Source organism: Phaethon aethereus (assembly GCF_964289735.1).
Source record: "Phaethon aethereus genome assembly, chromosome: 19".
Lineage (NCBI taxonomy): Eukaryota > Metazoa > Chordata > Aves > Phaethontiformes > Phaethontidae > Phaethon > Phaethon aethereus.
The window spans coordinates 983583-1011183 of NC_138595.1; the positions used below are offsets into that span (position 1 = coordinate 983583).

General features: G+C 43.6%; 1 protein-coding gene across 1 annotated transcript in view; it reads right to left on the reverse strand.

The window, feature by feature from the left end:
- Window positions 1-2992: 2992 nt before the first annotated feature.
- Window positions 2993-27601, reverse strand: part of SGSM2 (small G protein signaling modulator 2) — a gene marked incomplete at its 3' end in the record, with an annotated part of 64473 nt that continues 39864 nt past the window's right edge. The window contains exons 6-24 of the mRNA XM_082008791.1: window positions 27185-27330; window positions 26617-26751; window positions 26031-26155; window positions 24933-25000; window positions 23070-23233; window positions 22396-22525; window positions 20810-20944; window positions 17269-17419; window positions 16651-16715; window positions 16049-16194; window positions 15466-15594; window positions 11301-11483; window positions 9752-10156; window positions 8950-9074; window positions 7599-7681; window positions 6997-7106; window positions 5860-5956; window positions 4484-4651; window positions 2993-3081 (exon numbers count right to left, since the gene is read on the reverse strand). Of these exons, the coding sequence (XP_081864917.1) occupies window positions 2993-3081; window positions 4484-4651; window positions 5860-5956; window positions 6997-7106; window positions 7599-7681; window positions 8950-9074; window positions 9752-10156; window positions 11301-11483; window positions 15466-15594; window positions 16049-16194; window positions 16651-16715; window positions 17269-17419; window positions 20810-20944; window positions 22396-22525; window positions 23070-23233; window positions 24933-25000; window positions 26031-26155; window positions 26617-26751; window positions 27185-27330 (2654 nt within the window). The remainder of the gene's footprint in view (window positions 3082-4483; window positions 4652-5859; window positions 5957-6996; window positions 7107-7598; window positions 7682-8949; window positions 9075-9751; window positions 10157-11300; window positions 11484-15465; window positions 15595-16048; window positions 16195-16650; window positions 16716-17268; window positions 17420-20809; window positions 20945-22395; window positions 22526-23069; window positions 23234-24932; window positions 25001-26030; window positions 26156-26616; window positions 26752-27184; window positions 27331-27601) is intronic.

Genomic DNA, 27601 nt, shown 5'->3' on the forward strand with positions numbered 1-27601 from the left:
ATCGCACTCTCTTCCCAGACAGCCCCGTCCTTAGGACTCCCTGTTCTGTCTCTGAAATTACCTTGGGGGGAGAGAAATCACTTCCAGATTGCTCCACGGAATGCCTTGACGATAAGTATTTATTCATATGTTACATTTAAACATAAATAATTGAGCAATAGAGCACTCCGCTCCCAACAAAAATAAATAAGTCAATACACAATTCATAAAATACAATGAGACAGAATGTTATAACAAATACAACTAAGTTTGCAGAGGTTTGGTTGTTTTTTGATTTTTTTTTTTGACGGTGTTGTGTAAGTACATTCCCAACATACCAAAGAAAAACAGTGCAGTTTTATTTCTTACATCACTTCCTCAGGCTCTGTGAGTTGGAGGGTTTTCTTGCTCTTGTCAGTTTTTTAAAAAATACTATTTCACTTTTCAAGTGGACAGACACACAAACTGAAGCGCTTTTGAGACCTTTCAGCAACCATGCGCTGGCCTATAGAACAGTTGGACGCACGGCTATAAATAAGAATGAGATCAGACTGCGAGCATGCCGGCAGCACAACCTCTTGGCTCCTAGTCCCCAGCACACCCCAACTCTTGGATGCGCAGGGGCGGGCAGCGGAGCTTATCATAACTTCTTCCTTCTGTAACTCCCACTGTTACTATTTCGGCATGGTTTTGTGCAGAAAGGGGGTTTCCCTCCCAACAGCTGCCTCCGCAGCACCTTTCGCCGAACTGAGTGGGCTCATCTGTTCTCACTTCTGTTTCATGACCATGATGCTCGTGAGCCCAGAGAACAGCACTCTTGCCCCCGAAAGCATCTGGCTACACCAGTGACGGAGGACTTCTAGTTTGGGTTTTTTACCATCCCCTGAAACTTTTAGAGACCAATTCAAGGGAAAGCTTGGCTGTCGAGCTGAGAAGCACTTTGTGTGTATTTTTTCTCTTTTCAGATGACTGTTTACCATTTTTAGTTTACAGCAATCATAAAGAAAGATTTAAGCACAGATGGTCTTATCTAGAACCACATCTACCTTTTTCTTGTGCAAGTAATGCTCAGCTCATGAGGACCTCGGGGCAGAACTCGCCAAGTGCAAAGAGCAAGAGTGCCCACTGCTTGGGTAAGAACGAGACCAGAGTTACTAAAGCAAATACCTCCTATCAGTGTTTGATCTTCAAACAAAATAATTTTATTCCCTACACATCTTTTTGCTACAGTCTAATTTTAAAAGCTCATGTGGGCTGATCTAATTCATGTAAACTTCTCTGAGCAACCTGGTCTAGGGGAGATGTCCCTGCTCATAGCAGGGGGGGTTGGACTAGATGGCCCTTAAAGGTCCCTTCCAACCCAAACGATTCTGTGATTCTGTGGAAAGCATACAGAGTTTTCTCCGCAAGGTTCAGTGGAAACAAAGCTGTGTAACCCTGGCTGCTTTGAAGGATAAAAAAACCCCAAAAAAGCAGAAATATAAAAATGCAGATTCAAACTCTTTTTTTTTTTTTTTTTTAATCACTAAGGTGCTAATGGCAAAGGGTGGAATACTTTGGAATACTTGAAGTGCTAAGTCCCCAGATTTTCTAGGAGTACAGGTCACGAGTATCCATGAAATCTGTGGCTAACCCCATTGGCAAAAACCTGCTCCCTCCCTCCCTCTCTCTGGCTGACACAGAGATAGATTTTTACTTAGAAACAACACGCACCCTAGAAAGCAGGTAGAGTATACGTGACAATTTTATACAGTGTGATGAAACGCTAGGACAGCAACGGTCCTGTTTGCAGCTCCAGGGCAGAACCCCAGCTGTCAACTCTCTCTATGCAGGATGGGGTGAAACGTCTGCTGCTGCTTGAAAGCATGCGGCCAAGCAGGAAAAGAAGTGGCACGGAACTTCCACGGGGCGCGTGGACGGCTCTACAAACCAGCACAGCGCTGCAGCGAAGCGGATCGGATCCCGTGCAACAATTTCAGCTGCTTCATCTGGCAAGTGCTGATACCTGCGTGAGTAGACGAGCGCCTCTTTGTGTTCACAGGATCCCAAGGAAAGTCCTCCCGGAAAGCTCTGCGGAGCGGGGAGCAGGCAGCTAGTAGCGTGCAGTGAGTAATCTGGAGGAGGCAAAGCTCTGCTGTGTCTGCTCTGTAACATAGGATCTGAACTTCACGGCACTCTGCACAGACACAGAGTGTGGGAGCTGCCAACGTGAGCAGGGGACCCGTTTCTGTGTGATAAACTTGTTAACCTGAACTACATTAGGCAGATCCTGTCATCTGGGAACATTTGCAGAGTAAGTCTGCAAAGTAAAATGAAGGCATGTCTAGGCCATGGAGACTCAACAGCGTGATAGTCAGCAAAGGCTAACTGATGCATTTAGCTAACGTTGCCAGATCTTCACTGCTCACATTAACCATGTTATTTAGTTTAAGGCCATTCTCCTGGCTGGTAACCTTATTTACTTTAATTGCTGCAAATACTCTGCTCAATACAAATCCAAATGTTTTAGCAACAGGAGCTCATGCGCGTTCTCTTCCATATTCAAGGCATAGACAATGAGTTCACGAACGTGCTCCTCCAAGGACCCAATTCAATGCTTGCAACACTTGGGTGAGTACTGGATCCGGCCTTACCTCCATGGAAGGTTCTGGCAGAGCACACAACGTGCATCCAGGCTTTAAAGGTGCAGTAAGTCAAAATAGAAATGTTCTAGTATATCAGATCCCCCCTTTTTAATATCTCAAATATGTAGATAGATGGTCTTCTAGAGAGGGAAGTAAGAGAATGCAAAAAGATTTTGTCTAGAAATACAAAGCGAGTGTAACAAGGACTATCAAACACAAACCTTATCTGGTGAAAGAAAAGTTCTGTTTTTAAAAGTCTGTTACAAATCTCTTCGATATTTATTACATTACATGGAAGATGCAATTAAAACACCGTTTTGAAGTTACAGTGCAAGAAATGCTCCATCCGATAGCTCACAACAAGGCCCACAACGACAGTCTGTTCATTATCACTTATTTTCAATCAGTGTCTGCACTTTGTAGACAAGGTCTCTTGCTATCCTCAGAATTTCCTCGGCATTATGATGCTCTGCCATTTCTAAAAGACACAGACAAACATTCTTAACTGTCAGTGGCAGGAACTTTTCTGCCCTAGCCTTGATATTAATGTAGCATTAGCATTAATTAATTAGTGTAACATTAGCAGCAATCCAAAAGCCTTGCAGGGGGTTAAGGTTTGTAGAATTAAAGATAGAATAAGTGGATGATTCCCTTGGTGCTGTAGGTCCTGGAGTCAAGATCTAATCCTTCTGGTGTCCATTCTCTTGTTGCAGAAATCCCAGTGACCTGTGACCCCAGATCAGGAATGGGAGAGCTGTACCTGCCTGTGAACAACCCTCCTGGGGTCTCCAAATGTAAAGCTGAACTCAACGTGATCAAAAGATACCTCTGCAGGCAGGGACTACTGCTGGAGTGTCTGGGATGCACGTGGTAAATACTGTAAAGGGCTGTATGTAGATGGAGGGATGTGGCCACATAGTCCACAGAGACATCTGCACTCTGCAGCTTGAACTAAGATCAGAAAGTAGCTCTCGACAGACCCAAATCCTCAGTTCCACAATAAACATTTCATTCAGCTTAGGCAAGTGCTGGGGTTTTCTTTTGTGCGTTTTTTTGAGGTGTTTTTTTGGGTTTTGGTGGGAGTTTTTTTGAGGGGAGCATTCATGTACAGCTTTAGAATAAGAGTGGCTGAGGCAAAATCAAAACCAAATTTGGGGCTTCTGCAACAGATGGCTGAAAGCCACAGCACTGATAATTTAGTAAATTACTGTGATTACACAAAATTGTTTCCAAACTTCTTAAAATATCCTAACAGGGAGCACTTGTTTAGGACTGACTTGCATTCTGCAGCCACGAGCAGACCTAGCTTGCTTTGGCAGAATACTTTTTGCTCTGGCAGTGCATGTTGGCTGGCGTCTACGGACCACTATGGTAAGCAATCAACCATGGAAGCAGTTTGGGATATTTTGTGTGAACAGTTGCTTATATGTTTCAGCCTCAGCAGGGTCCAGCCCTATTGGCAGGAATGACTCTGGCAATCTTAAAACCCACGAGAGACTTCAAAAAATTAAGCGACGTTTTAGCACCTCCCATTGAACCAAGGGCAAAGGGTCACTGTGGCAAATCTTTTTAACAGAAATTGTGACGCGTGCTTTGTGGTACAAATTATCATTGGCACTGAAAAAGCTACCATCTTCCGTGGTCCACCTAGCTCTTAAAACACTGTTCTTTCTGTGTGCCAAGTCAGATCTTCAGGAAGCACATGAAAATCTGGGCTTTTCATTTACATGAAGGGGTAAGAGATTCAGAGCTTAAAATGACCAGGGGCTTGTCATGACAGCAAGAACACTGCACAACTGCAGACAGTCTGAGTAAGGGAGAAGCAGTAAATGCTCATTACTTGCTTTTATCAAAATGGCTCTCTTAAAAAAGTCTCTTACCATTAAAAAACTTGATGATATCAGTGAAGTCCATGTTGTTATCACGGATAATCTCTCGATAAACTTCCACAAGTGCTAAGGCAATGAAAAGGACAAAATGTTCTGAAGAGATGTGCTTTGCTGCCCAAATAACTTCCCACACTGTAAATACATCCTCGTACAACAATTCTGAATGGGAATAAACATTACAAGAGCATCTGATTATTCAAATTGACCATTTCCCCCTCTCTAACTAACGTCTTACAGGCCTTATGCAGACATGAATAGTACTTGACGACTCCTCTGCTTCCTCTCCCCCAGCCAACTCCTGCCACCTACTTGTTACTTACTTGTGCAAGTATGGCAACAGAACTGGGTTTAAAGGAAAATTAAGAAAGGACGTAGGTGTGGTGGTGCAGACTCGATGCCAGGAAGATGCCTGAACTGCAGTAACCATGTGATAGCAGCACAAGGTAGGCCCGTTTATTCTAGCTTGGGCTACGTGACAGGCTGCAAACCTGAATGCGTACCCAGGGCCCCCTTCTTGGCTTTGCAGTGGACCTATGAGTGCTAAAGCTCTGGTAATTGTATAGCAGATGTGTGTAAGCTAGGTCTACACATGCCACAATTCAGATATGACCCATGGAAGCTTCATCTTCTTGAACCATATAGGCTCGTCTTCTGCCCAGTCTGTGACAGTGAGGTCCAGGGGACTGGGATGTGGGGGACAGGCAGTTCTCTCTGAAGGAGTAGGTAGGTTTACTGTTCAGTTGAGTCACATTTCCTCCCCCCTCACTGTCAGATAGTGGCTCATAATAAATAGGTGACGGATGTGTATCATCTCCCTCTATCACCTTTGTGCTTTAGGGTATTTGAGAGAGGGGTGTCTTCTTTTGATTCTTGCAGATCACTCTGTAACTCAACGGAGCTACTGACTTACCCGATAGCAAGATGGGTCTCTTGACTATAAGCAACTGCTTCTGTTAGGGTGGGTGTGCTTGTGCTGAGATCCTGGGCTGCTCCCACAGTATATAAAGTACCTCACTCAGCAAAGTACAGCAGCTCTTGAGCTATTGCTGAGCTGCTTGTTATCAAATGGATTAGAAAGGAGGTATCTAAGCTCCAAAGGGGTGTGATCAACTTGGGATCACCTTCTTGAGCAAACGGGCATTTGCGCTGAGCAGAAACTTGGCTCCAACCACGTTATCAGGAATTTACAACACTCCTTTCTAAGCTTTGACTTCATTCCGGTGCCAGTTCATCTCTGGGAGCTGCATTAGCTTTCCTAGCTACACACTCTCTTGTAAGCCTAGCTGCAACTCACCATCCAGACATTTAGACCAAAACACAGAGCTGTTCACAGTTTTGCGCAACTCATAGGCACAGAACATTATTACCTCTTTTAAAGTCAAGCAGGAACCAGCGATAGCAGAAGTAAAAGTGAGTGTAATCTCCATTCTGGTGCATCAACTCAAAAAGCTCTGAGTCTAGAATCTAAAATACAAAACATCAGCTGTCAGTATCTTGTCTGAAAGTAGCCAAGATCAAAGGTGTTGGAGTTTTTGGTTAAGACTTCATGCTGCTCTTTATCACCCAATGCTGTTGTTAGGCAGAGGAGCTGCTTAGCACAGATACGTCCTTTTACTATGTGTTTGCAAAATGCCTGTGATGTGGGTGTCCTGACACAGACTGATGAGGGGAAGAGTTACTGCTGTGCAGGTATGAGGTGACAGGTCAATCTTCACTGTGATTTTACAGGTCCAAGAGAGAAGTCTTAAATGTGTAAGTACATCTATAGTCATTCCTCACAGATGTCGTCCTAAGGGCTGCTGGATAAGCAGGGTGGCATCCTCCGACCGTCTTGCTACTCAACAGAAACACTGCAGCCATATGTTCGTGTGCCTGCACTTGCCGTGCTGCCCATCTTCTTTGATGACTGACCTCGAACCAAGTAATGGCTTACCCTGATAGTTTTCACCGTTCTTTATGCTAATCTTGCTCAGGTGCCTGGTGCTTTCCAGAGTGGAATGTCTAGGCCTTAAATCTGTCCAAAAGAATCCTGTTCAGCAAGCGTCCTGTGCACATACAAATATAGCTATGGTCTATTTAAACTTACAAGAAATTAAGTTTGTGCCAGAAATATCAGTGTTTTCTCTTCCAAAAACCAGTGAAGACCAGATTCTTACTGCTGTTTCTCACTGACTTCAGCTGGAGCTAGACTGAGCCATAAATGGGAGCCATTACACTGTGTAGCTGGTGTGCTGGAGGCTGAAGTTTGGGGGTTCGTTTTGTTTGTCCAGTTGAGACGAATTCACCTGCTCTAATGCACACTCTTCATTTTGACAGCAAGTGCCGTCCCTTGAGAAATCAGTTTGGGGCTGCATAAAACAATTCTCATCCTCCCCAGCTCTGAAGTACCAGATGACTAGGAACGCCAGTCATTGGAGCTCCTGCCCTTCACCGTGGCATCAAGGTAATTCTGAGCCTCTGCCACAACCTCGTCTTCTTTCAAATAAGATTAAAAAAAGACTTACTTGGATTAGGGACCGCATGTTGGCAAAGTGTGTGTCCATAGCACCTCCATTGGGGAAGTTCTGGCTCATCCTCTTCATCAGGTGGCTGAAGCAGCTGTAAGCCAGCTGATCTGCAGATACAATGCAGAATGCTTAGTGTTACTAATTGCGTCACTTCCTTGAACCAAAATAACGTACTGCAGGACAAGGGAAAAACAGAGTTTTCCCTTTTCTGTTTCCTAATCCCATCACCAGTATTCAGATGAAACAGAAGACAGTACCCGACTCTGGACTGTTTTTACCGGACATTTTACTCTGGACCATATTTCGAAAGAACCCAGCTTGCAGTTGAGTTTTCAGCTTCAGCAACTGCAGGAACACAGCTGCTTTGAAAATGTAGTAAAATTTCATCTTGAAGTTTGTGAATGAACAAGGAATCTCCAAGGTACAAACAGTAGCCATTTCAACAATAGCCACATGTAGTGAAAATAAGAATCTAGAGCTGCAGGTTTTATTTTCCTGGTGAGCTAGCCCTGGTTATTGCTTACAACTTCTGAAACAGCATTTCTAAAGGAAGACCTCCCTAAAGACACCAACGTGTTCCAAAAGAAAACCCTTCCTACCATTGTCAAGTATAACCATCAAAGGAGCCAGGAGGTCACACATGCCTTGAACATAACCAACTTCTAGGTGCTCCCAAACATAACTGCAGAAAGAAGAACACACAAGAGATAACAGGATTAAAAATCCTCTTGCTGCATGGTGGCCTCAAAAATTTGTCTTACACCTAAAATACAACTCTTTTTGGAAGCTTTTAAGTGTCTTGTTCTAGAGTGCTGTAAAAGGTAAAGCTGGAAGTCCAGAGAACTACATCAGTTCAAGTCTTCCAACACACTGGTATAAAATGATGAGTATTTATCCTGGTTTTTTTCAGGGTAATTCCTAAAGGCTCTGTACACAATCTGTGATGAGGACAGAGCAGCACGTGAGACAGGAATCTCTCCTGTAATAGGACTCTTGCTGCAGGCTCTTCACGTGTTGTGAAAGGGTAAAAGAATGCGATCAATTGTCTACTTACAGGATGAATTAACTAATACTGAACTTTTCTCTTCCTGTTCCTCAAAAGCTAAATATTGTACCAAAGTGTAATTCGATTATGCCAGATCAAATCTTAAGCAGCTGTTGAACTTGTGCATCTCAGAACTTTTTGACACTCCACATTCTAGAGTATTTCACAGCCCTGTATTGTTTTCTGCTTGGATAGAGAGGACCAAACCTTACACACATGGCTTATCAATAGTTTGTGAAAAAACAGCTAACAAAGGCGTAACAGTCTAGGGAAAAAAGCCCAGATTTTTAAAAGGTACCTTTTTTTATTTTGGCTTTTGTTTTCTTTTTTCCCCTAAGTGTAATCTTGATTATCTTTTCTGAGTGTTAAAGTCTGTGACACTTTCTGCTTAGTGTGTTTAGTTTAATACCCTTCATGCAATTTGCATTCCTAAAAGTGAAAGATAGCTTTCTATTGATTCCAGCTGGTCTTGGCGGTCAAAGATGCTGTTTTAATTTCGTTTTGACTTGAAGATGTAGTCTGTCTGTCTACTTAGTAATGTCCCTCAACACTATATTTGGGCCCCTCACAATTCTTGTCATCTTTATGGCGCACCATTAGAGCATGGATACATTATCTTCGTCAGTAGGAAACCAAAGCTAATAGTACAGCTAGAGAATAGGTCATGGTGACTGATAGGTTCGGTCTCTTGAGGTAGGAAAAGAATCTTCTCAAGCCTGCATTCCAGACTTGGACCACATATCATACCCATGCTCTCTGACCTACCACCCTACCTGTTCTTCCTTCTTGCAAGTTTTTTAAGTTCATTAGTGAGAATTTTTATACAGACTATTATTTTATTATTATTATAGTTTAGGGATTATGACAGAAGTGTGAAAAGTAGTTCAGTTTACAAGCTGTATTACCTGCACATGACATTTCGCAGCTTCTCCAGGTTATCGGCAGTAAAATACCAGTAATTCCGATCACATCTCTGGACATCTTTATCAATTCTGTGCAAATTTAAGGCAACAGTGTCCAATAATTCTATCTAGAAGAGAAGAGTTTTAGTTAGATCTGCTGAGTTCAGAGTATTCGTAGGACTTGGTGGCAGATTCACCAGAAGTAGTACAATTACACTTTGGGCATCTGAGAGCATCTAAATACTTGATTACTGTGAAAAATCCCAGGTAAGATGCATAGAGTTTCACTGGCAAATGTTCCAAGCCTGTCCTGTTTCCAAAGGGTTATTTCTAGTTGAACAACTTCAGCAGAGACAGAGGGGCGAAAACTCAACTACTAATCTGTTGACAGCAACACTAACAGAGATAGTGGAGTCTTGAATCTAGCTTTAGGTTGTGGTTCAATTTGATTAAATGTGGGTTTTAGCTTGAATTAAATGACACTGAAATCTTACAAGTGGTGTGTCGTCCACACCCTCATACCTCCCCTCAGCCCCCAGAAATTTTTAGCTGCTAGAACTGTACCACATTCTTTTCCTTGCCCTTCCACTCAAAAAAAGACCCAAATTCTTCTTGCTGTCTTATTTCCAATCTAGCTCAAAATCCAGATGAAAAGATTTGGATGAAAAAATTCTCAGTTATCATCCTACCAGCTGTAGTTCTAGTTTGGGAGTGTCTCTCATTAAATCCTATCTGAAAAAGTACAAGTTTTTGCTAGAAAAGCAATGCTGTGCAGAGAGATGATGATACTTATGTTGTGACCTACTGTGTAGGATGCAGCGCAGACAGAAGCAACATCCATTAAATAATCCACCTGGGAACACAGCTGCTCTTCTGATACAGAATCCTGAGACTGCAGTACAACCACCTTGGCTTTCTGCATACGTGGTGTGTCTGGATCAGTCCTTTCCAAGTCAGTGCTAGCTTCTTCTTCAGCCCCATCTTCAAAGGAGACACTCTGCCCGTCATCGATACTGGACAGGATGCCCGAGGCCACGGAGTAGTTTCTCGAGGATGGCAGCCCAGAGTCGGGGGAGTCAAACTCCACGGACTGTTGCTCTACAGCAGCTACTGCTGCTGGCGTGTCGGCAGACACCACGGTGAAAGTGGGGTCGTCCTGACCTTTTGAGTCCCGCTCTGCCGAGTCCGTTTCATCTACAGAGATAAAGACCTGGGGATGGGCAGGGGAGAGAAGATTCGGATAAAGCAGGGGAGAATAGAGAAGCAAGAAACATTAATGTAGCAAACAAACGCCCAGCCACAAGAGAGAAATTACTACATACTCAGTGAACAAGATCACTGATTAATAGAGCTTCCCTGCATGCAAATAGTTGAGAGCTCCTCACTCAGTCTTTTTACTGAGACTGTAATTCTAAAAATAATACCAATTTGCGATCTCATATCTGTCTCCTATGATGATATCCTCTCCCTTTCATAATCTTCAATTAGAAATACCTTGGAAAGCAGTGAAGCTTCCCTACCTGCAACATCAACACCACAAACATCTGGTCATTGCAATATATCTTTGAAGAAGACCAATATACCTGAGGCCTCTGACAATCCAGTTCAGATACTGCTGCTTGAAGTCAAGACTGGCCTTCAAATTCTTTTCACCATGCAACCACTTTATCTCTTCACTTGCTAAAAAACTCTTTGTTCAACTATTTCAAGTTCTCTTCTCTCTTGGCTTCCTGAAATCAGTTAGCTAACTGTTTGAAGTCTGCATAAGGAATGGATGCCCAGAGACACTTCTGGCACACACATGCCAGCTCTCCTGTCCAACAATGTGAAAAGAAACCCCTTTCTTGGTTATTCAAGTTACACAGGGGTTAATTCAGTCTGCGATTCAACTGCTTAGCATCTTACCTTAGATGGACAGAAGTCCCCTCTCCCAAAACAAAAACCACACCCAACATGTCAATCAGGGACATGACAGAATCAAAACTATGCTTTAATAGTTTTAATAGTTTTAATAGTAGCGATCTGCTCTATGCTGGATTTGAATAAAGGACCTACAAGTAAGAGATCTAGAAGGCTATTCCTCTACTGAGAGAAGGATCTTCTATAGTAGGTGAACCTTAAAGCCCCTTAGGCAGGTCCTGCTCAAGAGCAGCTACAGACGACCCAAAATACAGACCTGCTCTTAGCTCTATAACAGAGGCACTGCAGCTTCAGGTTCTGTACAGGATTCAAGTAGCTCCAGACTGACAGAGCTGTGCTAACCTACGTCTTTGCTTCCCTGGGCTGTACCTCTGCAAATGCCAAGCCTCCCGCGCTGCCTCCACCATAGGGGTGAACGGGAAGGGAGTACCTACATCGTTGCTGATGGTGGAGTCCCTGTGAATCAGCCGCTGGACATGGCTGTCAATGCTACTGCCCGACGAAAACTTTGCCAGCGTGGCAGAATGCGATTCTTTCTCTCGCTGCTTTACAATGACCTCACAGGCTTTCCACTCAGCCATGACCTTCTGATACCGGAGAGCAATGTCTTCATCCACCTGCAGACAGACAGATCCTGAAATACTGGTCCTCCTTGAAAGACAGCATTAACGATGAGGGGAAGCCCGGAGGGAGAGGTCTAAACCAACTGTAATGTCTCAAACCAAAAGCATGAAGGATCCTGAAGCCCTCGCTAGAGTGCACATCCCTGTCACTGAGAGGCGCAACGACTGGAGTGGTAAGATGTTGCATATTTACTGCAGGGAATAAACTATCACTGTAGACATCAGAAAAGATTCATATGAGCATGCGCGTGCACTATCGACAGCACTTTAGCATTGTTCAGGAAGGAACAAAAGATGTCACTGGCTTTCGTATGAAACCTCACCTAAGTCAGATGCAATCTGACGGAGCAATTGCTGCCTCTAACCGGATTATTCCTAATTTCATTACACCTCCTTCCCAACTTTCTGTATTCCAACTCTAACATAACCTTTGCAATGAACTCCAGGTCACAGGTTTATAGACATCAGCCTGTACAGAGTTAGGTGCTGGAAGAGACTCCTGAACAGTCGAAATTCCAGCTCACACAGCCCAGTCTTGTGGCTGCACTGCGCATGGCCAGATCCAACCATTCTGGTTCCCATAGTAATAAAACAGATTTTTGCTGCTGCTGGCTTCCTTTGTTGAACGACAGGCACAGAAACCCCCTTGAGCTATTAAGGGACATGTAGTAATTTTACAACTCTGTCATTTGTCAAGAGCTGAAGAGAAACCGCAATTGTGAGTTGGCTTCAGGCTCTGGACTCTGCTTGGCTGGAGTTGCTACCAGAGCGTTCATGCTAAGAGCTGCAGGCTATTTGTCACTTGAGGTAGCTGTCGAGTCATAAATCATAAAACACAACAGTTAGTGGAAGGCTGGAGGACAGCCCCAGATACTGATGGATGACTGTAAAAATATCAGAAGGCAAAGATGATAAATTACCCGTGATTACTTACTTCCACTAAGGACACAGTAAGTTTCCTGTATGTGCAAATATTATGACTGTTTTCATGTCATTCATTTAATAGACTCTTGCATTCAACGGTAAGCTTTAGACTCCAACCGCACATTTCTTTGAGGAGTTGGTTACTACTGTTGTTTACTACTAGTGTTGAGTACCTCATTAGAATTCCAGATAAGGTTTGGAGCACCCCTGTATGGTACAAACTCGGGGCGGGGAAATTTCCTGTGGGAGCTTGCATTCTGCAGATCAGATCTTCTATACCTTGCAATACATCTTTATGAATTTATTGTAATTCCTATTGTACAATTGGACTCAAGTATTTATGTCTTCTTGCCAAATCTCTTGTGTTCTAGCTGTATACATGCATGTGCCCATTGAAGCTGGGGCTAGAATCCATGAGTTGTGGCTCCAGATCTCCCACTCTGAAACTTAGGTATCTGGGTCCTTTTTTCAGTTCCAGACATACCATCTATTTCTACACAAGGATCATAAATCTGATGGTTCATATACCTGTGGAGAACAGAGACAGCAAAATGCAATCTATGCAAGAAATCTCCAATATCTGACATTTCCTGAAAATTCGAGTTAAAAAAAAAAATTAAAAAAATGAATGGAGCACCAAATGCAAATGTAGTAAATTCATCTGGAAGTGCTGCAGTTTAGCCAGATCACTGCTGCTGAAGCTCTCAACCAAATTCATCGAAGTGTTTGGAAGGGCCCTCCCTTTTCCACCAAGACAGTAAGAGTTAAGGAACCAGTCCATGTGGTGCTCTAGAAGGACTTCTTTTCGCAACTCATGCTGTATGCAAAAAAAGGGGTAACCGAACCAGTGTCCTCGCAGAACAGACGTAGTTTCCAGCAGGACTACGGCGGTGTATCTGCCTGGCTGGATATCTGGATTTGCTTCTCTTCTGAGGCAGCTTGCCTGGCCTTCAGGAGCGAAGGCAACCAGCAGGACTTGCTGCCCTCAGTGGTTTCTGAGGTACTTCGTCTTCTTCCAGTGCTGATGTCGTGGGAGGGCAGGAATTTGCCTCAGCAGCACTCAGCAGAACATTCTTGATGTACATACTATAGCTACATTAGACATTACAGAAAATGCTAAATATAAATACCTGCAAAGACGACTGGAATCAGGGTGAAGAATTGGGATTATGACCCAGTTTGAACGGTTAAGGGGTATATTTCTCCATCCATGTTTAGAACTAGTTTATAAAGATTAGTGTGAAGAAAAACAAGTCAGATTGCTGCAGCAATTTTTAGTAAGAAGAATGCTGCCTATAAAGTGCCCACTGTTTGCATGATAGCTGATTTTTCCATTGCAAGGCTCTAGGTCAGGCCGCCCTTCTGATCTGCAGGTGCTCACAGGTATATAAACTGTCCTTTGGGATATAAAATACTTGGGAATTATCAAATGCCAAATATTTTTATATATAAACTATTCCTTATCCATTTAATCCAAAACTAGATCAGTTACTGCATGAGTGCTACCGCCCTGGCAATAACACAAACAGAAAAGCAGATTAATGTGTTAATTATATTCCAGGGCGAACCTCATTACTGTTCTAGACAGTTGAGCAAACATTTGGGTGATTCTTAATGTCCATTAAGGGAGTGTTTTACCAACATACAAACCCAGACCTTACCCACAGGGCAGTGTCCTACTATAGTCCTATAGCTCCACGAAGGAGAACATCCCTTTCCTCAGCAGTCGAGGAGTAAGACCGGCGGCACTGTTGGGGTTTGTGATGGTGGACCGGTGCTCCCACTCCATACGAGCCCAAGAACTGCAGGAGACCTTTACACTAGTGGTGGCACTACCCGATCTGCTCATCAGAATAGGCCTACACTTAAGTTCTTGCTCTGGGCAGGATCAGCTCTACAGCTGCATTATGGTATGAACCTGAGCCTACTGCACATCACCCCGGGGTAATATATGAGCTTTGGCTCAGTACTGCAGTAAAAATGCCACGCAGCATTCGTAACAGCAGCTACGTTAGATCAGATAAAGGCTGGTGTAGCCTAAAGGCTCCTCGCACCGTATAGGAGCCTTTCCGTACTCCTATACGGAAAGCATAGAGGAGTACGGCACTGGAGTATTGCTGTATTTTCCTCAGTGCTCTGGCTTAGGACCACATCCAGTTTCTGTTCAGTAAGCGTAGCTGAGCGAAGGCACAACTGTCTGCCATTTTGCCCGGCTCTGTTGCCACCCTGGTTTATTATCAAGGCACTTGCCCAGTAATTACAACAAATGAAAGCACTCACCAAAGTAAAAAGTTGGTCTTGCTATAAGCAGATCAGCAAAGGGAGATAATAAAACTAAGAGATGGGCAAATTGCGGTTTCATGAATGGAAATGATATACTTAATGCCAAGTTTCAGGCTGCAAAATAAGGCTGTGACATAACCTAGGCAGTTATTCACTGATTAATGTTAGCATCAGCATGGGAGATGTTAAGAGGAATAAAGTGTCGTCTGAAATTGCATCTTGTGTTTTACAGAGGCACGTCGTATTTAAGTCTAGCAAAAGCATAACAAACGTACAACCAAACCTTCCTCTGGATATTTTTAGCCCCTATACAGTAACTCCAAGTGCCCTTCAGGAGGTACATTTGGGCTGCTCACAGCCCCAACACAAGTCAGACGTGCAAATGCATATCATGTAGATAAGCTAGTTATTTCAAAGAGCATTTTGAAGTATAACTCAGCCAACACACCATATAAAAGAGGGATGACTCAAATTACTACCCAAACGTCAATGCCTCCTCACTGTGTGACAGATTTGCAAAAATGGGATTTGCTCAGGGCAAGTGCACGTCACAGGCAGAGGCTGAATGCAAAAATCCTGACCTCAATAAAAAACTTCCCTTTTAATGATTTTTTAGCCATGATCACATGATTTCATAATCCCTCTACTAATGTGTCACTCTTGTTTTCAGTAGCATGTTTCCCTTAGGAATATTTAAAAAAAAAAAAAAAGTTTTTCTGCAAAACCTATTCTGCGAATATAATTGAAATCCCTGGAAAGTTGTGCTTACCTGGTCCATTTCCTTTTTGGCCATGCCGAATTTATAGTGACCCAGCAAGAATGGCCATACTTCCTTTCGAATCTCATGCTGTACCCCACCGTAGTAAACTCTTCTTAGTAATTCCAGTTCCTTGTAATTCTACAGCAGTCAGGAGAAAGAGGTATTGAAGGTAATACGTCTTTATTTTCCTTGGGCACGCACATACAAACTTAATACCAAGTATAAAGGCAGTGAAACACACGCACGGCACAAAATAAATTTTGCAACTTGATGCATGCCTTTAGGGGCCCAGCTCAAAACCAGTCTCACATAAGTTGCCATACCTCCCATGAAAATAATCTAACTTTTGATAGACTAGAATCATCATGAGAACAGTTGCTTTGATGTTAATTGATATCTTTGCCATCATCAGAGATGCAAAGGGTAAAGGAGATTGTAAGAATCAGCTTGCTCTCCCCAGAAAGAGAAGCGACCCTGTGAAGATGAGAAAGGACCTGTAATGGTTGCTGGGGCCAGTCCTAAGGGATGCCACGCTCCCGGCAGCTGTGACTAGGAGCTAGTGCAACGATGGTAACGGTACTCTGTTACCTACCTTCTTGTCCTTCTGGTACTTGCTCCACACCTCTTTGGTGAGGCCTCCCGCAGCGCTGGACGGTTTGTCAGGTGGGACGATCGTGTGGTTCACCAGGGCAGACAGATGCGTTCGCACTGTTGACAGATGGCGGCAGTAGGCAAGCCCTGCGGTTGGGGCAGGAGGGGAACTTTTAAATGAGCAATACCTACTATCAGCATCCCATTTTTGAAGATGAAGCTGTGACATTTTAAACCTGCCACTAATAATCATATATGAACTAAACCTGCATTGTACGGTATAAGAACGAAGAATCCCAACAGAGCCAAAGGTTAAAGAAATCTTACACAGACTAGAAAAATCCAAGTAGAGTATTACATTACACTGTAAAACTACATTCTGTCTTCACTAAGCATCAGTTCTGCCATCGCTATATGCAAAACCCACAAATAATGGAATTACGGAGCTCTGACACTTGAGTCACGTCCACCTCAGTGTCCTGAGGCGATCTGACTTGCAACAATGCATTTGGGTTTGGACTGCTTTCTAAAACAAACAGTGCGTGTTTTTAGATAAGCATATGGCTACCACAAGGGTTGGATAGAATAATAACTATTGCTTACATCCATAAAAGGCTCTGGAAACTATTTGCCTCTTCATGCTTTCACACAGCATCTTTAACGGAATTCTGCGGAGACACATCAACAGGAACATGACAGGTCACGGGGACAGAGATCATCATGAATTTCATGCTGATCCCTATGACCTACACATAGCAATTCTTTCTCTGCACCGAGATTTATTTAGCTAAAAGACAACAATAATGAGAAACTACACTTTCTAAAGCATTTTCCCCAGCAGCATTTTGGCCCAAAACGGATTCACCTGGCACATTCAGCTACAGCTGCCGCAGGTGCATTGTAAAAGTCTTGTCAAATTAGATGAACTGTTGCCCTTCACTGTAATTGTTAACCACTCGTTACAGAAAATGCCTCCAGAGCTGAATTATATTAGACAAAAAAACAAGTAGCAATTTTTCTATCAAATGCGACTTGAGAGCAGTTTAATAGGTTAGTTTTAATAAACTAAATTTCTTGCTGTATAACTCCATCTTTTTCTGTTAGAAACTACTTGAAAATTGTTACTCTCCGTCTCTGGTGCTGCAACCAATAAAACCTCCCCGCTGTTAGCCACGGCATGCACAGAGTCTCCCAGGCAAGCTCTCTGCGCGACTTGCTTACCGGTCGTGGATGCAGCTGCAGCAGCTGGGAACATCATAGGGAGAGCTGCCCGTTGAACAGGAGACACACGAGGAGCCTTGGCTGCAGCGCTCCAGCTGCCACGAGAGCAGGTTTGCCCCAAAGCCTTGCATCTCTATCATTTCGCTGGTGTCTAGGAGAAAACCCAAACAAACAGCAGGCCGTCAACCTTTTTTCCTCTTTCCCTCTCTTCTTTCCGTGCATCCTGATGGCTTCATGCTTTACTTCTCGGCAGGCTCTGAACCTTGATACCAAAAAGGGGAGAGAGCACCGTCCTAATGACCACAGAAATACTGCTCTCGGCACAGAGCTGCACGCTGGGCATGGTCATTTCCCGTGAAGCCAAATCCCTTCACCGTTTCCCCCTTTCTTGCCCGTGCACATCCCAGTTCGTGTTTCAAGAGAAGAGAGAAGAGGGTGCTGCAGTACCCACTAAAACTGGTTCTTGTGTAATGCTATGGTAATGTTATTTGTGGCCAGAAGGGACCATCTGACCTGACCTTCTATTTAATTCAGGTCTCAGAATTTCATTTTGCAGTTCCTGGAATGAGCCACGTAACTGCTAGTCCAGCCAGAGTGCAAGTTTGAGCATAAAAGAAATTACAAAAAATTGATTCAGTTATTTTCAGAAGATGCTTCTTCCCCCCCTCAGAACCAGATCCTAAAATACTCGGCACAGAAGGATAGTTGAAGTCCTACTAATGTCAACTCTATGTTTATAGAAGTGGGATACTCTGTAGGAAAATGTGATCCAACAGTACAGTGCAGCTTCTCAAGTTATCCCTGCTCCACCAAATCTATTTGCCTTTTTAACCAGTTTCAGGAAGGCAACCCCCCAAAAATCACCAGTTGCCTTCAGATAGCTTGGCTTTGGCTCGTCAACTTTTCCGGCTGGCATTTGAGCTTGTGGGTTTTTTGTTTTATAATAAATAACTGGCCTTTCAGCTCACCCATGATTAAAATTAAGGCAAATGCCATAATACTGTATGTCACTAAATTAACATTTGTAAGCAAAATCCAGTCCCCTGGGCCGTGCTTTTAAAACACACATTTGTTGGGTGGTGGTAGGGGCAATTCCAAACCATCTCATGCATTTTAAATCTAGGTAGCGTAAAGCATTTTAGTAGTGCCTATTAGAAAGTGGGCATAGGTGAGGAAGGAGTGGAGTAAAAACATTTGTTAACAGAAAAAGCACAGGCTCATGCGGAAGCAGTCATGTGTGTTTCATTTCACAAAACAAAGTGCGATGCAAAAATGCTCTTCACCTTAATTCTTCAGGAAGGAGCTGAATGACACAGTATTTATTGCAGCTTCTTACAGGGTTCAAATAAAAGCCACTGAACAAACATTTTTAGATCATCATTTTTTGCCTCCCCTCTACAGACAAGAAAAGTGGGTTTTTCAATTTTTTATTTTTTAGAGAAACAAAGAAAGAACCCCACAGAACCTAAGGATTCAGATGAAAGGTGCCTGAATTAGTGAAGAATTAGAGTGAACAGCATCTTTTAATTAATTGTAGTGGTGTTATCTGTAACTTCAGCTACATGCAAAAGTCGAGCATGTTGCAAAATGTAAAAGCAAATGGCTAGCAAACCTGCCTCAACAGTGTTGTCATTATTTAAAAGGGATGCTGCTGGAGAGACAACAGCCCATCCAGTCTAGTTCGGTGAGAATCACTACTCACACAGCAGACATTCCTAACTCTACCATTACCGTCAAGATTCAATAAGCAAAAGCAGGTATCTGGCAGCCGTTCTAGTGGGATAGCTTAAAACTTCCATCACCTGACTAAAGACTAAATTGTGTTTCTTATGCTTGCGATGACAGCATAAGCCTCTTAACGTGTATGTGGCAGCGTTAGACCTTCTTGCTGTCCGTTACCACCCATATCCAGCCATGATCCATTAAGACACGCAGAAACTTCCTGAAACAGTATCTTTATCAAGGGGAACGCTCTATTTTGGAGTTTCTTTCCATCCACACCTTCTAAGAACTCTTTATTAACTTGGGCTGGGCTTTATCAGTTTCTACTACCTTGGGATAAGTGTGTGGACAACCTACAAGAAACGAGGAGGATCTCCATGAACACGTGTTTGTATCCTATCTAAACAGAACTTAAGCACTATACAGAGACGCAGGGCAATTATTGTCTCCTACAGTCAGCCCCACCGGACCAGGGCTAACATCCATTTGGAACCAAACTCATTGCTCTGCTGTTTAAAGGCATGAGTGCCTTATCGGGAGTCAAGATACATTGTGTTTTTCTTAGGAAATAGAAATACCAGAAAAAGCACGTCCATGCTAACACAACGAATGAAATACATAGAGAAGAGCCAAACTAGCAAGCAGTTGCTCTCCTTCCTACTCCCCCTGCAGATGTCAAACTTTTGACAGCTACTTTACCGCCTGATAACAGAGAAGATTCTGGTCTTGCTGATACACTCCAGTTATTAGGAAGAGGCGGAGGCTGTTGGTTTGATTATAACAGGAGCGTGCCAGATTTGGCACATGCACTCAGATCAAGGCCAAAAGTCTGGCGGTATCGAAGCTGTGCAGGAAGTGGTAAGCGTGGCAGAGGCAGAGATTTCACATGAACTAGCAGAGAGGCCTCGACAACACCTGCCTGTCTTCTGAATGACTGCAAGCCCCAGAATCCAAGCAGTGCTGGCGGGTTTGGCCTGGGGAATGGATTATTTTGTACACCATCCAGCTTCCTCCTTTGAGGAAGCAAGGACTTCGCAGTCTCCAGAATTAAACTACTAGATCCTGAATGCTTGTAATACATACACCTCTGAAATACCAAATTAATACATATGTTATGAATTGCTTTAGGAAAATAATTAGATGACAAATTTTTGGAAGGTGGAGAGTCTTGCAGATGATGATCTGAAACCCAGCTAAGCCTATGAATGCAAGAAGTGGAATGAAAGCACCTCATTACAGAAAGGCACCACATCTCCATAGTCTTTTCTGGACACTTCTGCTACCTCACAGAGGTATCCAAAGTGTGGGAGCGTGCACACTCAAATCATCCCTGGGCTCAGACTGTCGCTCACGACACTTCTGCCCTATTCTGTCTACACAGGCACACTCCTGACTTTGCCGAGCACGTCACTACTATTGCTGGAATGGTTCACCTCTGATCCTTCCTATTCAAGGCTGCCCTCCCCAGTCTGTTAGGCTGTACATGACTAACTCATGGAGGGAGAATACAACGACCTGTTACACTCCCTCCTCTTGCGAGAACATGTTCTAGTATCTGGCTTTTATGAAGATGGGGCAGGAAGCCTCTGGAAGGAGAGCAGGTTTGTCTGTTCAGCAGCACACACGCTCAAAGGAGAGGGAAGATGCTGTTGTTTCCACTCGCCATATGTTGTGAGCATATTCCCAGCCTCTGCACAGTAACTTCACCTCCACATCTCATGGCGTGAAATGTTTCTGCCTGTAATAATGCCAACACTGTTGTATGCATCAGTGGAACGAGCTGAAATAGAGCTCTGGGACACGGGAGGAGAATAAAAACCTTTCATCCTATTAGGAGCTGTGAGGTTCCGAGAGCAGATCATTGATAGCATTGCGTGTAGCTTATCTTCCTCCTCCTCATCATCGTCAACAGAGGCAGAGCGGCTGGCAGCTAAGTGGTGGTAGTTAATAGTTACTGCTCAAAGAAAATAGTGAAAGAGGAGCATAAGAAGAGAGAACTTGATTCTGCGGGAAAGCTCAAAAGGACATGTTCAGCAAAGACAAAGGACTTGAATCCTGCCCTCTTCTTGAAGGCACAAGCTCCTATAAATGGGCATGAAAAACGAGTTTCTTAAAGAAAAAAGCATGCTCCACCAAACACAGGCCCGCTTGTGATTGCGCACAGGCTGTGTTCCCAGACCACGTGTGTCACATCACGGCAATGGAGAAAGGTCCCAGTGCCAGCCTGCAGCAGGTGAATATGCTTTTTAGCAAAACTCCATGAGAATTCAAGGTTCCAAATAGCTTCTCTCCTTCACCACGCCCTTATCAGTGCTGCGGCCTCTTTTCCATTGTGAAACCTGTGCCAGATGCATCTGGACAGCAAACATTCTGCTCTCCAGCTCTGTCTGGCACATGCAAGGCACAGGCCTCCTCCTAAGGAAGGCTGAGGCCAGCTCGCTCTGTCGTGCACTCACCAGGCTGAATGTGCCCACAGAATCTACTGTCCCCTTGATTCAGGCAAAGGCAGAACATGCTTTTGCTGGTGTGTGCGTGAACTTACCTGTGCAAATCCAGAAGCCCTAATAAAGCATGGTCACCGTTGTGGTTCAGTCCCCTGGGGTAAGGAGGGTTCAGCTGAGTTTTCTGCGTTTTCAGGGGCAGTAAGTCTCACTGTGAGCAGTAAATCCAAATCCCCTGTAAACTTTAGGGTCTGGTCTTCCTGGGAAATTCTTGCTTCTTTGCCAAGGGGAATAAAACTGAACATGCTGTTTGAGAACTAGCTCGAGTGCCTTCTTGCATGTAAGGAATTTGTGTGCACTGATGACATGAGGTGGTTTGGTGCTTGGGAATTCATTTAGTTTCCTTGGAAGGGCCCTTATTTATCCATTGTTAAGTTCTTGCTTCCAAGCCAGGAAAACATAGCCCAGGGAGTTCTTGGGGTACTTTAAGAGTTGAGTTTATGTTTTTTTTCTAATAACAACATTATGAGCAAGCAGTATGGCCAATAAAAATATCCTCACTTCGGGAGCAAAACTGCTCTTGGCTAATAAAGCAATCTTTTTGCTTTTAGTCTCAGTTTGCAAGCCCAGGGGAGTATTTTGAAAACTTCCTCTGCAAAACACAGAGTAAATATAAATAAGATTCTGCACCTCAACTCCATTTCCACTAAGATAGCAAGTTACACTGCATCAAGGAAACCTACAGTATGCTGTACCTGTTGATCACAATTATCACATAATGAAATTCTGTAATGGATCCCTCCCCAAAGCTGGCTTGTCTGTTACCTTCAGTTCCTTCCCAGGATACTACTTCAAGGTTTTCATAGTGCTGGGTTTGGTTTGTTTTTTGTGTTTTTCAGTTTTTTGTGTGTGGTGTTTTTTGGGTTTTTTTGTTTGTCTAACAAAGCAGAACAAAGGCACTTACTGTTATCATGTTTGTGTCCTGGACAGATAATTCTGAACACATAGTCTGTAGAAGTGTCTTCAGCTGGCATTTCCTCTAGGTCCACTGATTTGTTGCTGTTCCGTTTTCGAAGCTTTGGAAATACCTTACCCTACAGAAAATAATGATTCCATACATTCAGCTACGAATGACTAACAGACCACAACAAACTAAGTACTTCAGACCTTTGGCATCTTAAATCTTAAAATGAAACTTTAAATGTTGGGAGAAGGTGAGGGAGAAAACAGTAGAATCACACATAACAGGTGGTTTAGGGGTACTTAACACAATTTTTGTGTACTTAAAACACGGCTTTTTCTTGTAATCAATGGGAGTTGCCCACCAGCTTCTTCAACAACCCAACTCTGACAGCAATCATGTCCCAGTCCATTTAAGTCTCAGTCCCTATTGTTTGGGTTCATATTTTGATACGACAGCAGATTCCAGTTCACCGCTCAATGTGGCAATGAAGGTATGAACAATTTTTATAGACTATCTGTATAACAATCAAATTGGACTAAATAGAGTTACTTTGCCTCCCACTCTGATTTCCAGCTGCTTTATAGTAATACGCAGACACTGTGGAGCAGGGTGCTGGTTGAACACAGACATAAACATCAACCCTACCACAAGCAGCTCATCAGAAAAAGCAGTACCTTGCCCTGTTGGGACCAAAGTGGTGGTTCCAGCTGGCCACGAGGCAGAAGACCATTTTCCAGACAGGAGAGAAATGCAAGGAGGTGACCTCCTTGGGGGAAGTGCAGCGGAGGTCTCTGGGTTCCATCCTGACTCACCAAGACTAATGTCCATCTACTTTCTGCTGCAAAGGAGGACAAGGGAAGTCCACACTGTTACATCGGAACCTCTATTTGTTGCCTTTATCTCTAAGTAGATAAATAAACCTCTAAGTTACAGTGCAACCTAGGGATGATCTCAGTCCTTTAGTCCTAAAGAAGCTCAAGATAAAAGCAAATTGTGACAGGTCTCATGCAGAAACACTTAAAGTGATTCTGAACACCGATATAATAAATAATAAAAGAATAACTAAACTAAGTCTCTGGTGTATGATAGGTGTATGTATTTGTGTGATATACAAAGGACACACAATTTAGAATGAAAACCAACCTAATGGATATAACCAGATGCTGTCAGCTTTATTCTTGTGAGAATTAGCAAGTCACATTCCCTGTTGTAAATTTTTCTCATCTATCTTCACTGTCACTAGAAATTTAGCACAAATAAGGAAAACCACCCCAGGCTCTGGATACTCCTGTAAGCACAATAATCTGCATCTTGTACAATTTTCAAAAGAATGTAAGTGAATTAGGTTCTTATTTCCTTTTCCAAAACTGACTGAATGAGGCACCTGGAGCCGCCTGGGTAAAGGGGACCTCTAAGAGCAGGATGTGCTCCGCAGCATGGCTGTGCAAGTTCCAGTCTGCTAGGTAGGTGCTGTGGCAGGACCGCCAAGTGTCTGTCATCTTGTGCAAACAACAAAAATCGTGTCGTGTATATGCCTGGCACCTGCACTGAAACAGCTTTCTCAGTGAAGAACAACAGAAAGTGTCATGTTTCACGTCTGTCATTTAATTCCGCTTTTCTTGAGGAACTGCCACGAAGCAGAGTGGTGATGCATCTGACCACTCGGTGAAACACCGGGCAGGCACAAAGTGTCCTGGGGAAGCTGATCAAAGTGAGGCAAACAGACCTGAACTAACCTTGCAATCATCATCCTCTGCCAGCTACAATTCTGGATTGGATCACTCATCCCCCTATGTCCATTACTAGCTAGAAGTCTTAATGACACTCAGGGAGCAAAAGCGATGATTCAAGTGGCTCTCCTGCTTCTGTATTTTAAAGCAATATACATAAAGTGTCTTCTAAAACAGGCTCTTAATTCAAAAGGTTCTTTAGTCCAACTGTAACTCAAACCTGACTGCAAATAAAATTTCTACATGTTCTTTGTCCTTGCTCTGTGATTTTGACTTAAGACTTGCGGTAAGGAAAGCAGTGGGAGAGACGTTTTGTTCCAGATCCCTCTCCCTGCTCTGAGCAGAACGGGCTACCGAGAACTGGATGGCCAGAGGGTGACGGAAGGTGGCTCTGGTTACACACACTCCCTTTCTACAGGCTGATGATCCCACTACAGACATGACAGCCCTGCTTTTTGTGCCCCCGCTCCTTTCTTGTAATGGTCAACGAATGGAGGATCACACCCGACAGAGCCAAAGCTTCTATGTTTAATACCTACTGCTGACAGTTTCCCGTAGTGCTGTCTGCACAGGTGACTCAGAAAAAACAAAGCACACTGAAAGCAACTGACACCTGGAGCAGTGTTAGGCAGAGGAGTTCTTACCAGGCCTTTCAGTGAAGACATCAGAAGAAAAATGGTCTGCCTCCTTTTGCAATAAACCCCTAACAGGCACCATATAAAATGGCAGCAGCATTAGCAGCATTAACGTTCACCTGGCAGAAAGGGGCTGCGGGAGTGTCCCCGTGAGAAGAAGGTTTATGCTTACGTTGCTGATGGCAGTGAATGCAGACGATCTGGCTGAGTGGCACTATTAATGCGTAGTCCCAGTAAATGCTAATAGGGAAGGAAAAAGCGCAGGAAACATTTTTTTTTTTTTCCCATATTCAGGAGTGCTTGCTGTTCCAAGCACCCAATAAAAAGACTCTGCTAAGCTAATAACTGCTTATTAAATTTAGTCAATTAAGGAAAATTATTAGTCAAGCAAAAGGCAAAGGAACTAGTTCTCCACAGTGGATACATCTGGCACCAGTCTTTTCATAATCTCCCTTTCCCTCTTCACCTCCCCTTCCCACCCGCACTCCAAACCGGGTTACAACAATGCTCTAAGATTAAATTGCCCGGGGCACAGACTTCACGATGGTCTTGTAGCTGGTTTAGGACAGCCAGGTTCAGTTCTGTCTTGCACATGTGATTTATGGGCAGCAGCATGTAAATTCATTGGGGCCCAAGCGTACAGATTAAACACTGGAAATGGCTCTGAACCCTTCTGAGAACAACCTCGACAGAGCTTAGCAATAAAAGCAAGGGCAAAGGTCTTCATTAATGTTCTATTAAAAAACATACACAAAGTTTTAAAAGAGAATGGAGTGGATTAAGCATTCGAGAGTACTGTTCTGGGGTTCAAGGAGGCATTCCCTGAGGAGACCTGCCTGGTTCAAGACTTTACCTGTATTTCTACTGAAGCAGAATGCCAAGTTAGATGAATAACCTATCTAACGAAAGACAATGACATTGCAGGTCTCCCTCCTGAGGCTGAAATTAGCCAAGTGACCCTCTGAAGGGAAGTACTAGAATTGTAATAATGAAAGGTAGTCTTGAGCCTTGTCTCACTAACACCTGGAAAAGCAGGCTTTTGTTTTCCTTTCAAAAAGGCCTTATATACAAGTGCATTACAGGACCTCTGGAAAGCTGCTTTATCTGTGGCAAAACAGGAACAGAACCCAAGCTGCCTGACACCTCAACTTACGGACTATTCAGAAGCCCTTCAGTTAAATCAGCCTTGTTACACTTACGTCGTATTGCCAAGTGTACAAGAAATAAACACTATGGACGCTTCTGATCTTTTCCTGAATGCACTGACTACCTTTTCTCCAGCTCCGAATCTCCAAGTGTTCCATTCATCAGCTGATTTGGAGTCCATTTTAACGTCAAACTATCTGCTGACTGATGAAGGGAGAGATACCCAGGAATTGCCTCCAAGTCATCTTTCTGTTGACAAAAGCAACAAACAGACAATTCAGGTGACCCAAGTGCACAGCCATAATTGTCACGTTCCAGTCTTCCTATGCCCCGCAAGTTCCAGAACAGTGCGTTACTTAGGAACTGCTGATGGAAACCTTAACGCCAAAAGTACTGGTATTTAATATTGCTATTAGAAAGAGGGGAAAAACCACAGTACAGCCACTGGGTTTATGAAATACAGTCCACTATGTCTGCTCCTACCTATAGGCCCACTTGACAATTCACATTGGTCAGGCAGTAAAAGCATTCGTCACATCTTAATCCACCTCAGCATAAGAGAGTCAAGTGGGAAGGCAGCACTGTCCCGAGGACAAGACATTAAGCAAGTACTTGACAAGCTTAGGTCATAGTCTTACCTATATTCCTGACTTCTCAAGTCACAGCCAGGCAGCAGCTGTGTGCGTTGGCCCAAGACTCAATGTACTCACCGGCTGGACTAAGACATTGTTTTTCCCATACAAGAGATGTGTTCGGGAATTCTGGTGCAAAGACTCCACATACTCTCTTGCCGAAGCAGCAAAACGATCTTCTGACGTACTCCCACTTGAATGCCGTTTCCGGATCTAGCACACACACAAACACAGTCAAGGCAGATCAGGTAGGACAGGAACGACTGATGACTGTAACAGCAGGCCAATAAAACGGGAACAGTTTCATTTGGCCCATCTCTAGAGTGGAACTTCTTCTGGAGCCAGGAGACCTTGCAGAGAAACGACCTGGCCTCTTACCCCTGGCCAAGGCAGCTCATAATTTCTCATGAACTACCTGGTCTGATTACAAGTATCAAATGTCACAGAATTTAGTCCTGGATCTCAAACTTTTCTGCGTACAGATAAAGAGGACATTTGGGCCCAAATGGCCTTCTAATCTGTGATAAAGGCTCCATGACAGAAGACAAAAGAAAAGTTGTTATAGATTCAGATCTGTCCTTTCTGGGGTTGTTTTTATTGTCAGCCTCTGCCTTAACTCAGAAATAGCTACGCAGTAAATACCTACTCCCAGGGCTGGGCGCTTTGAAGGAGAGTCTTGGCGGCCATGTACTCCATGAATCCGGTGCCGTTGAACAAGCTCATCTGCTGAAGGGTCTGTCCAATAGTGATCAGCTGTTTTTAGCTTGGTGTACTCCAGTGCACATGGTCCAACTAAGAAAACAGGCCAAGAGAGAAACCTGAGTCTGTTCAGAAACATACTTAGTCTTCTCCTGCTGGCCAAGTACTGAAAGTGAGATATCCTTCTCAAGCCAAGTGAATATTAACAGACAATATAGATAACATATCAGGGTCCTATTATCTACGGCTGTATAAAAATATTCCTGCAGGACACAATACCCTGCCATAGCAGCATTAGTAACTGCAAACTGCTAGCAAGCGTTCAGTAAAAAGACATTCCCATTCTCTTCCTGATCCAACCAAT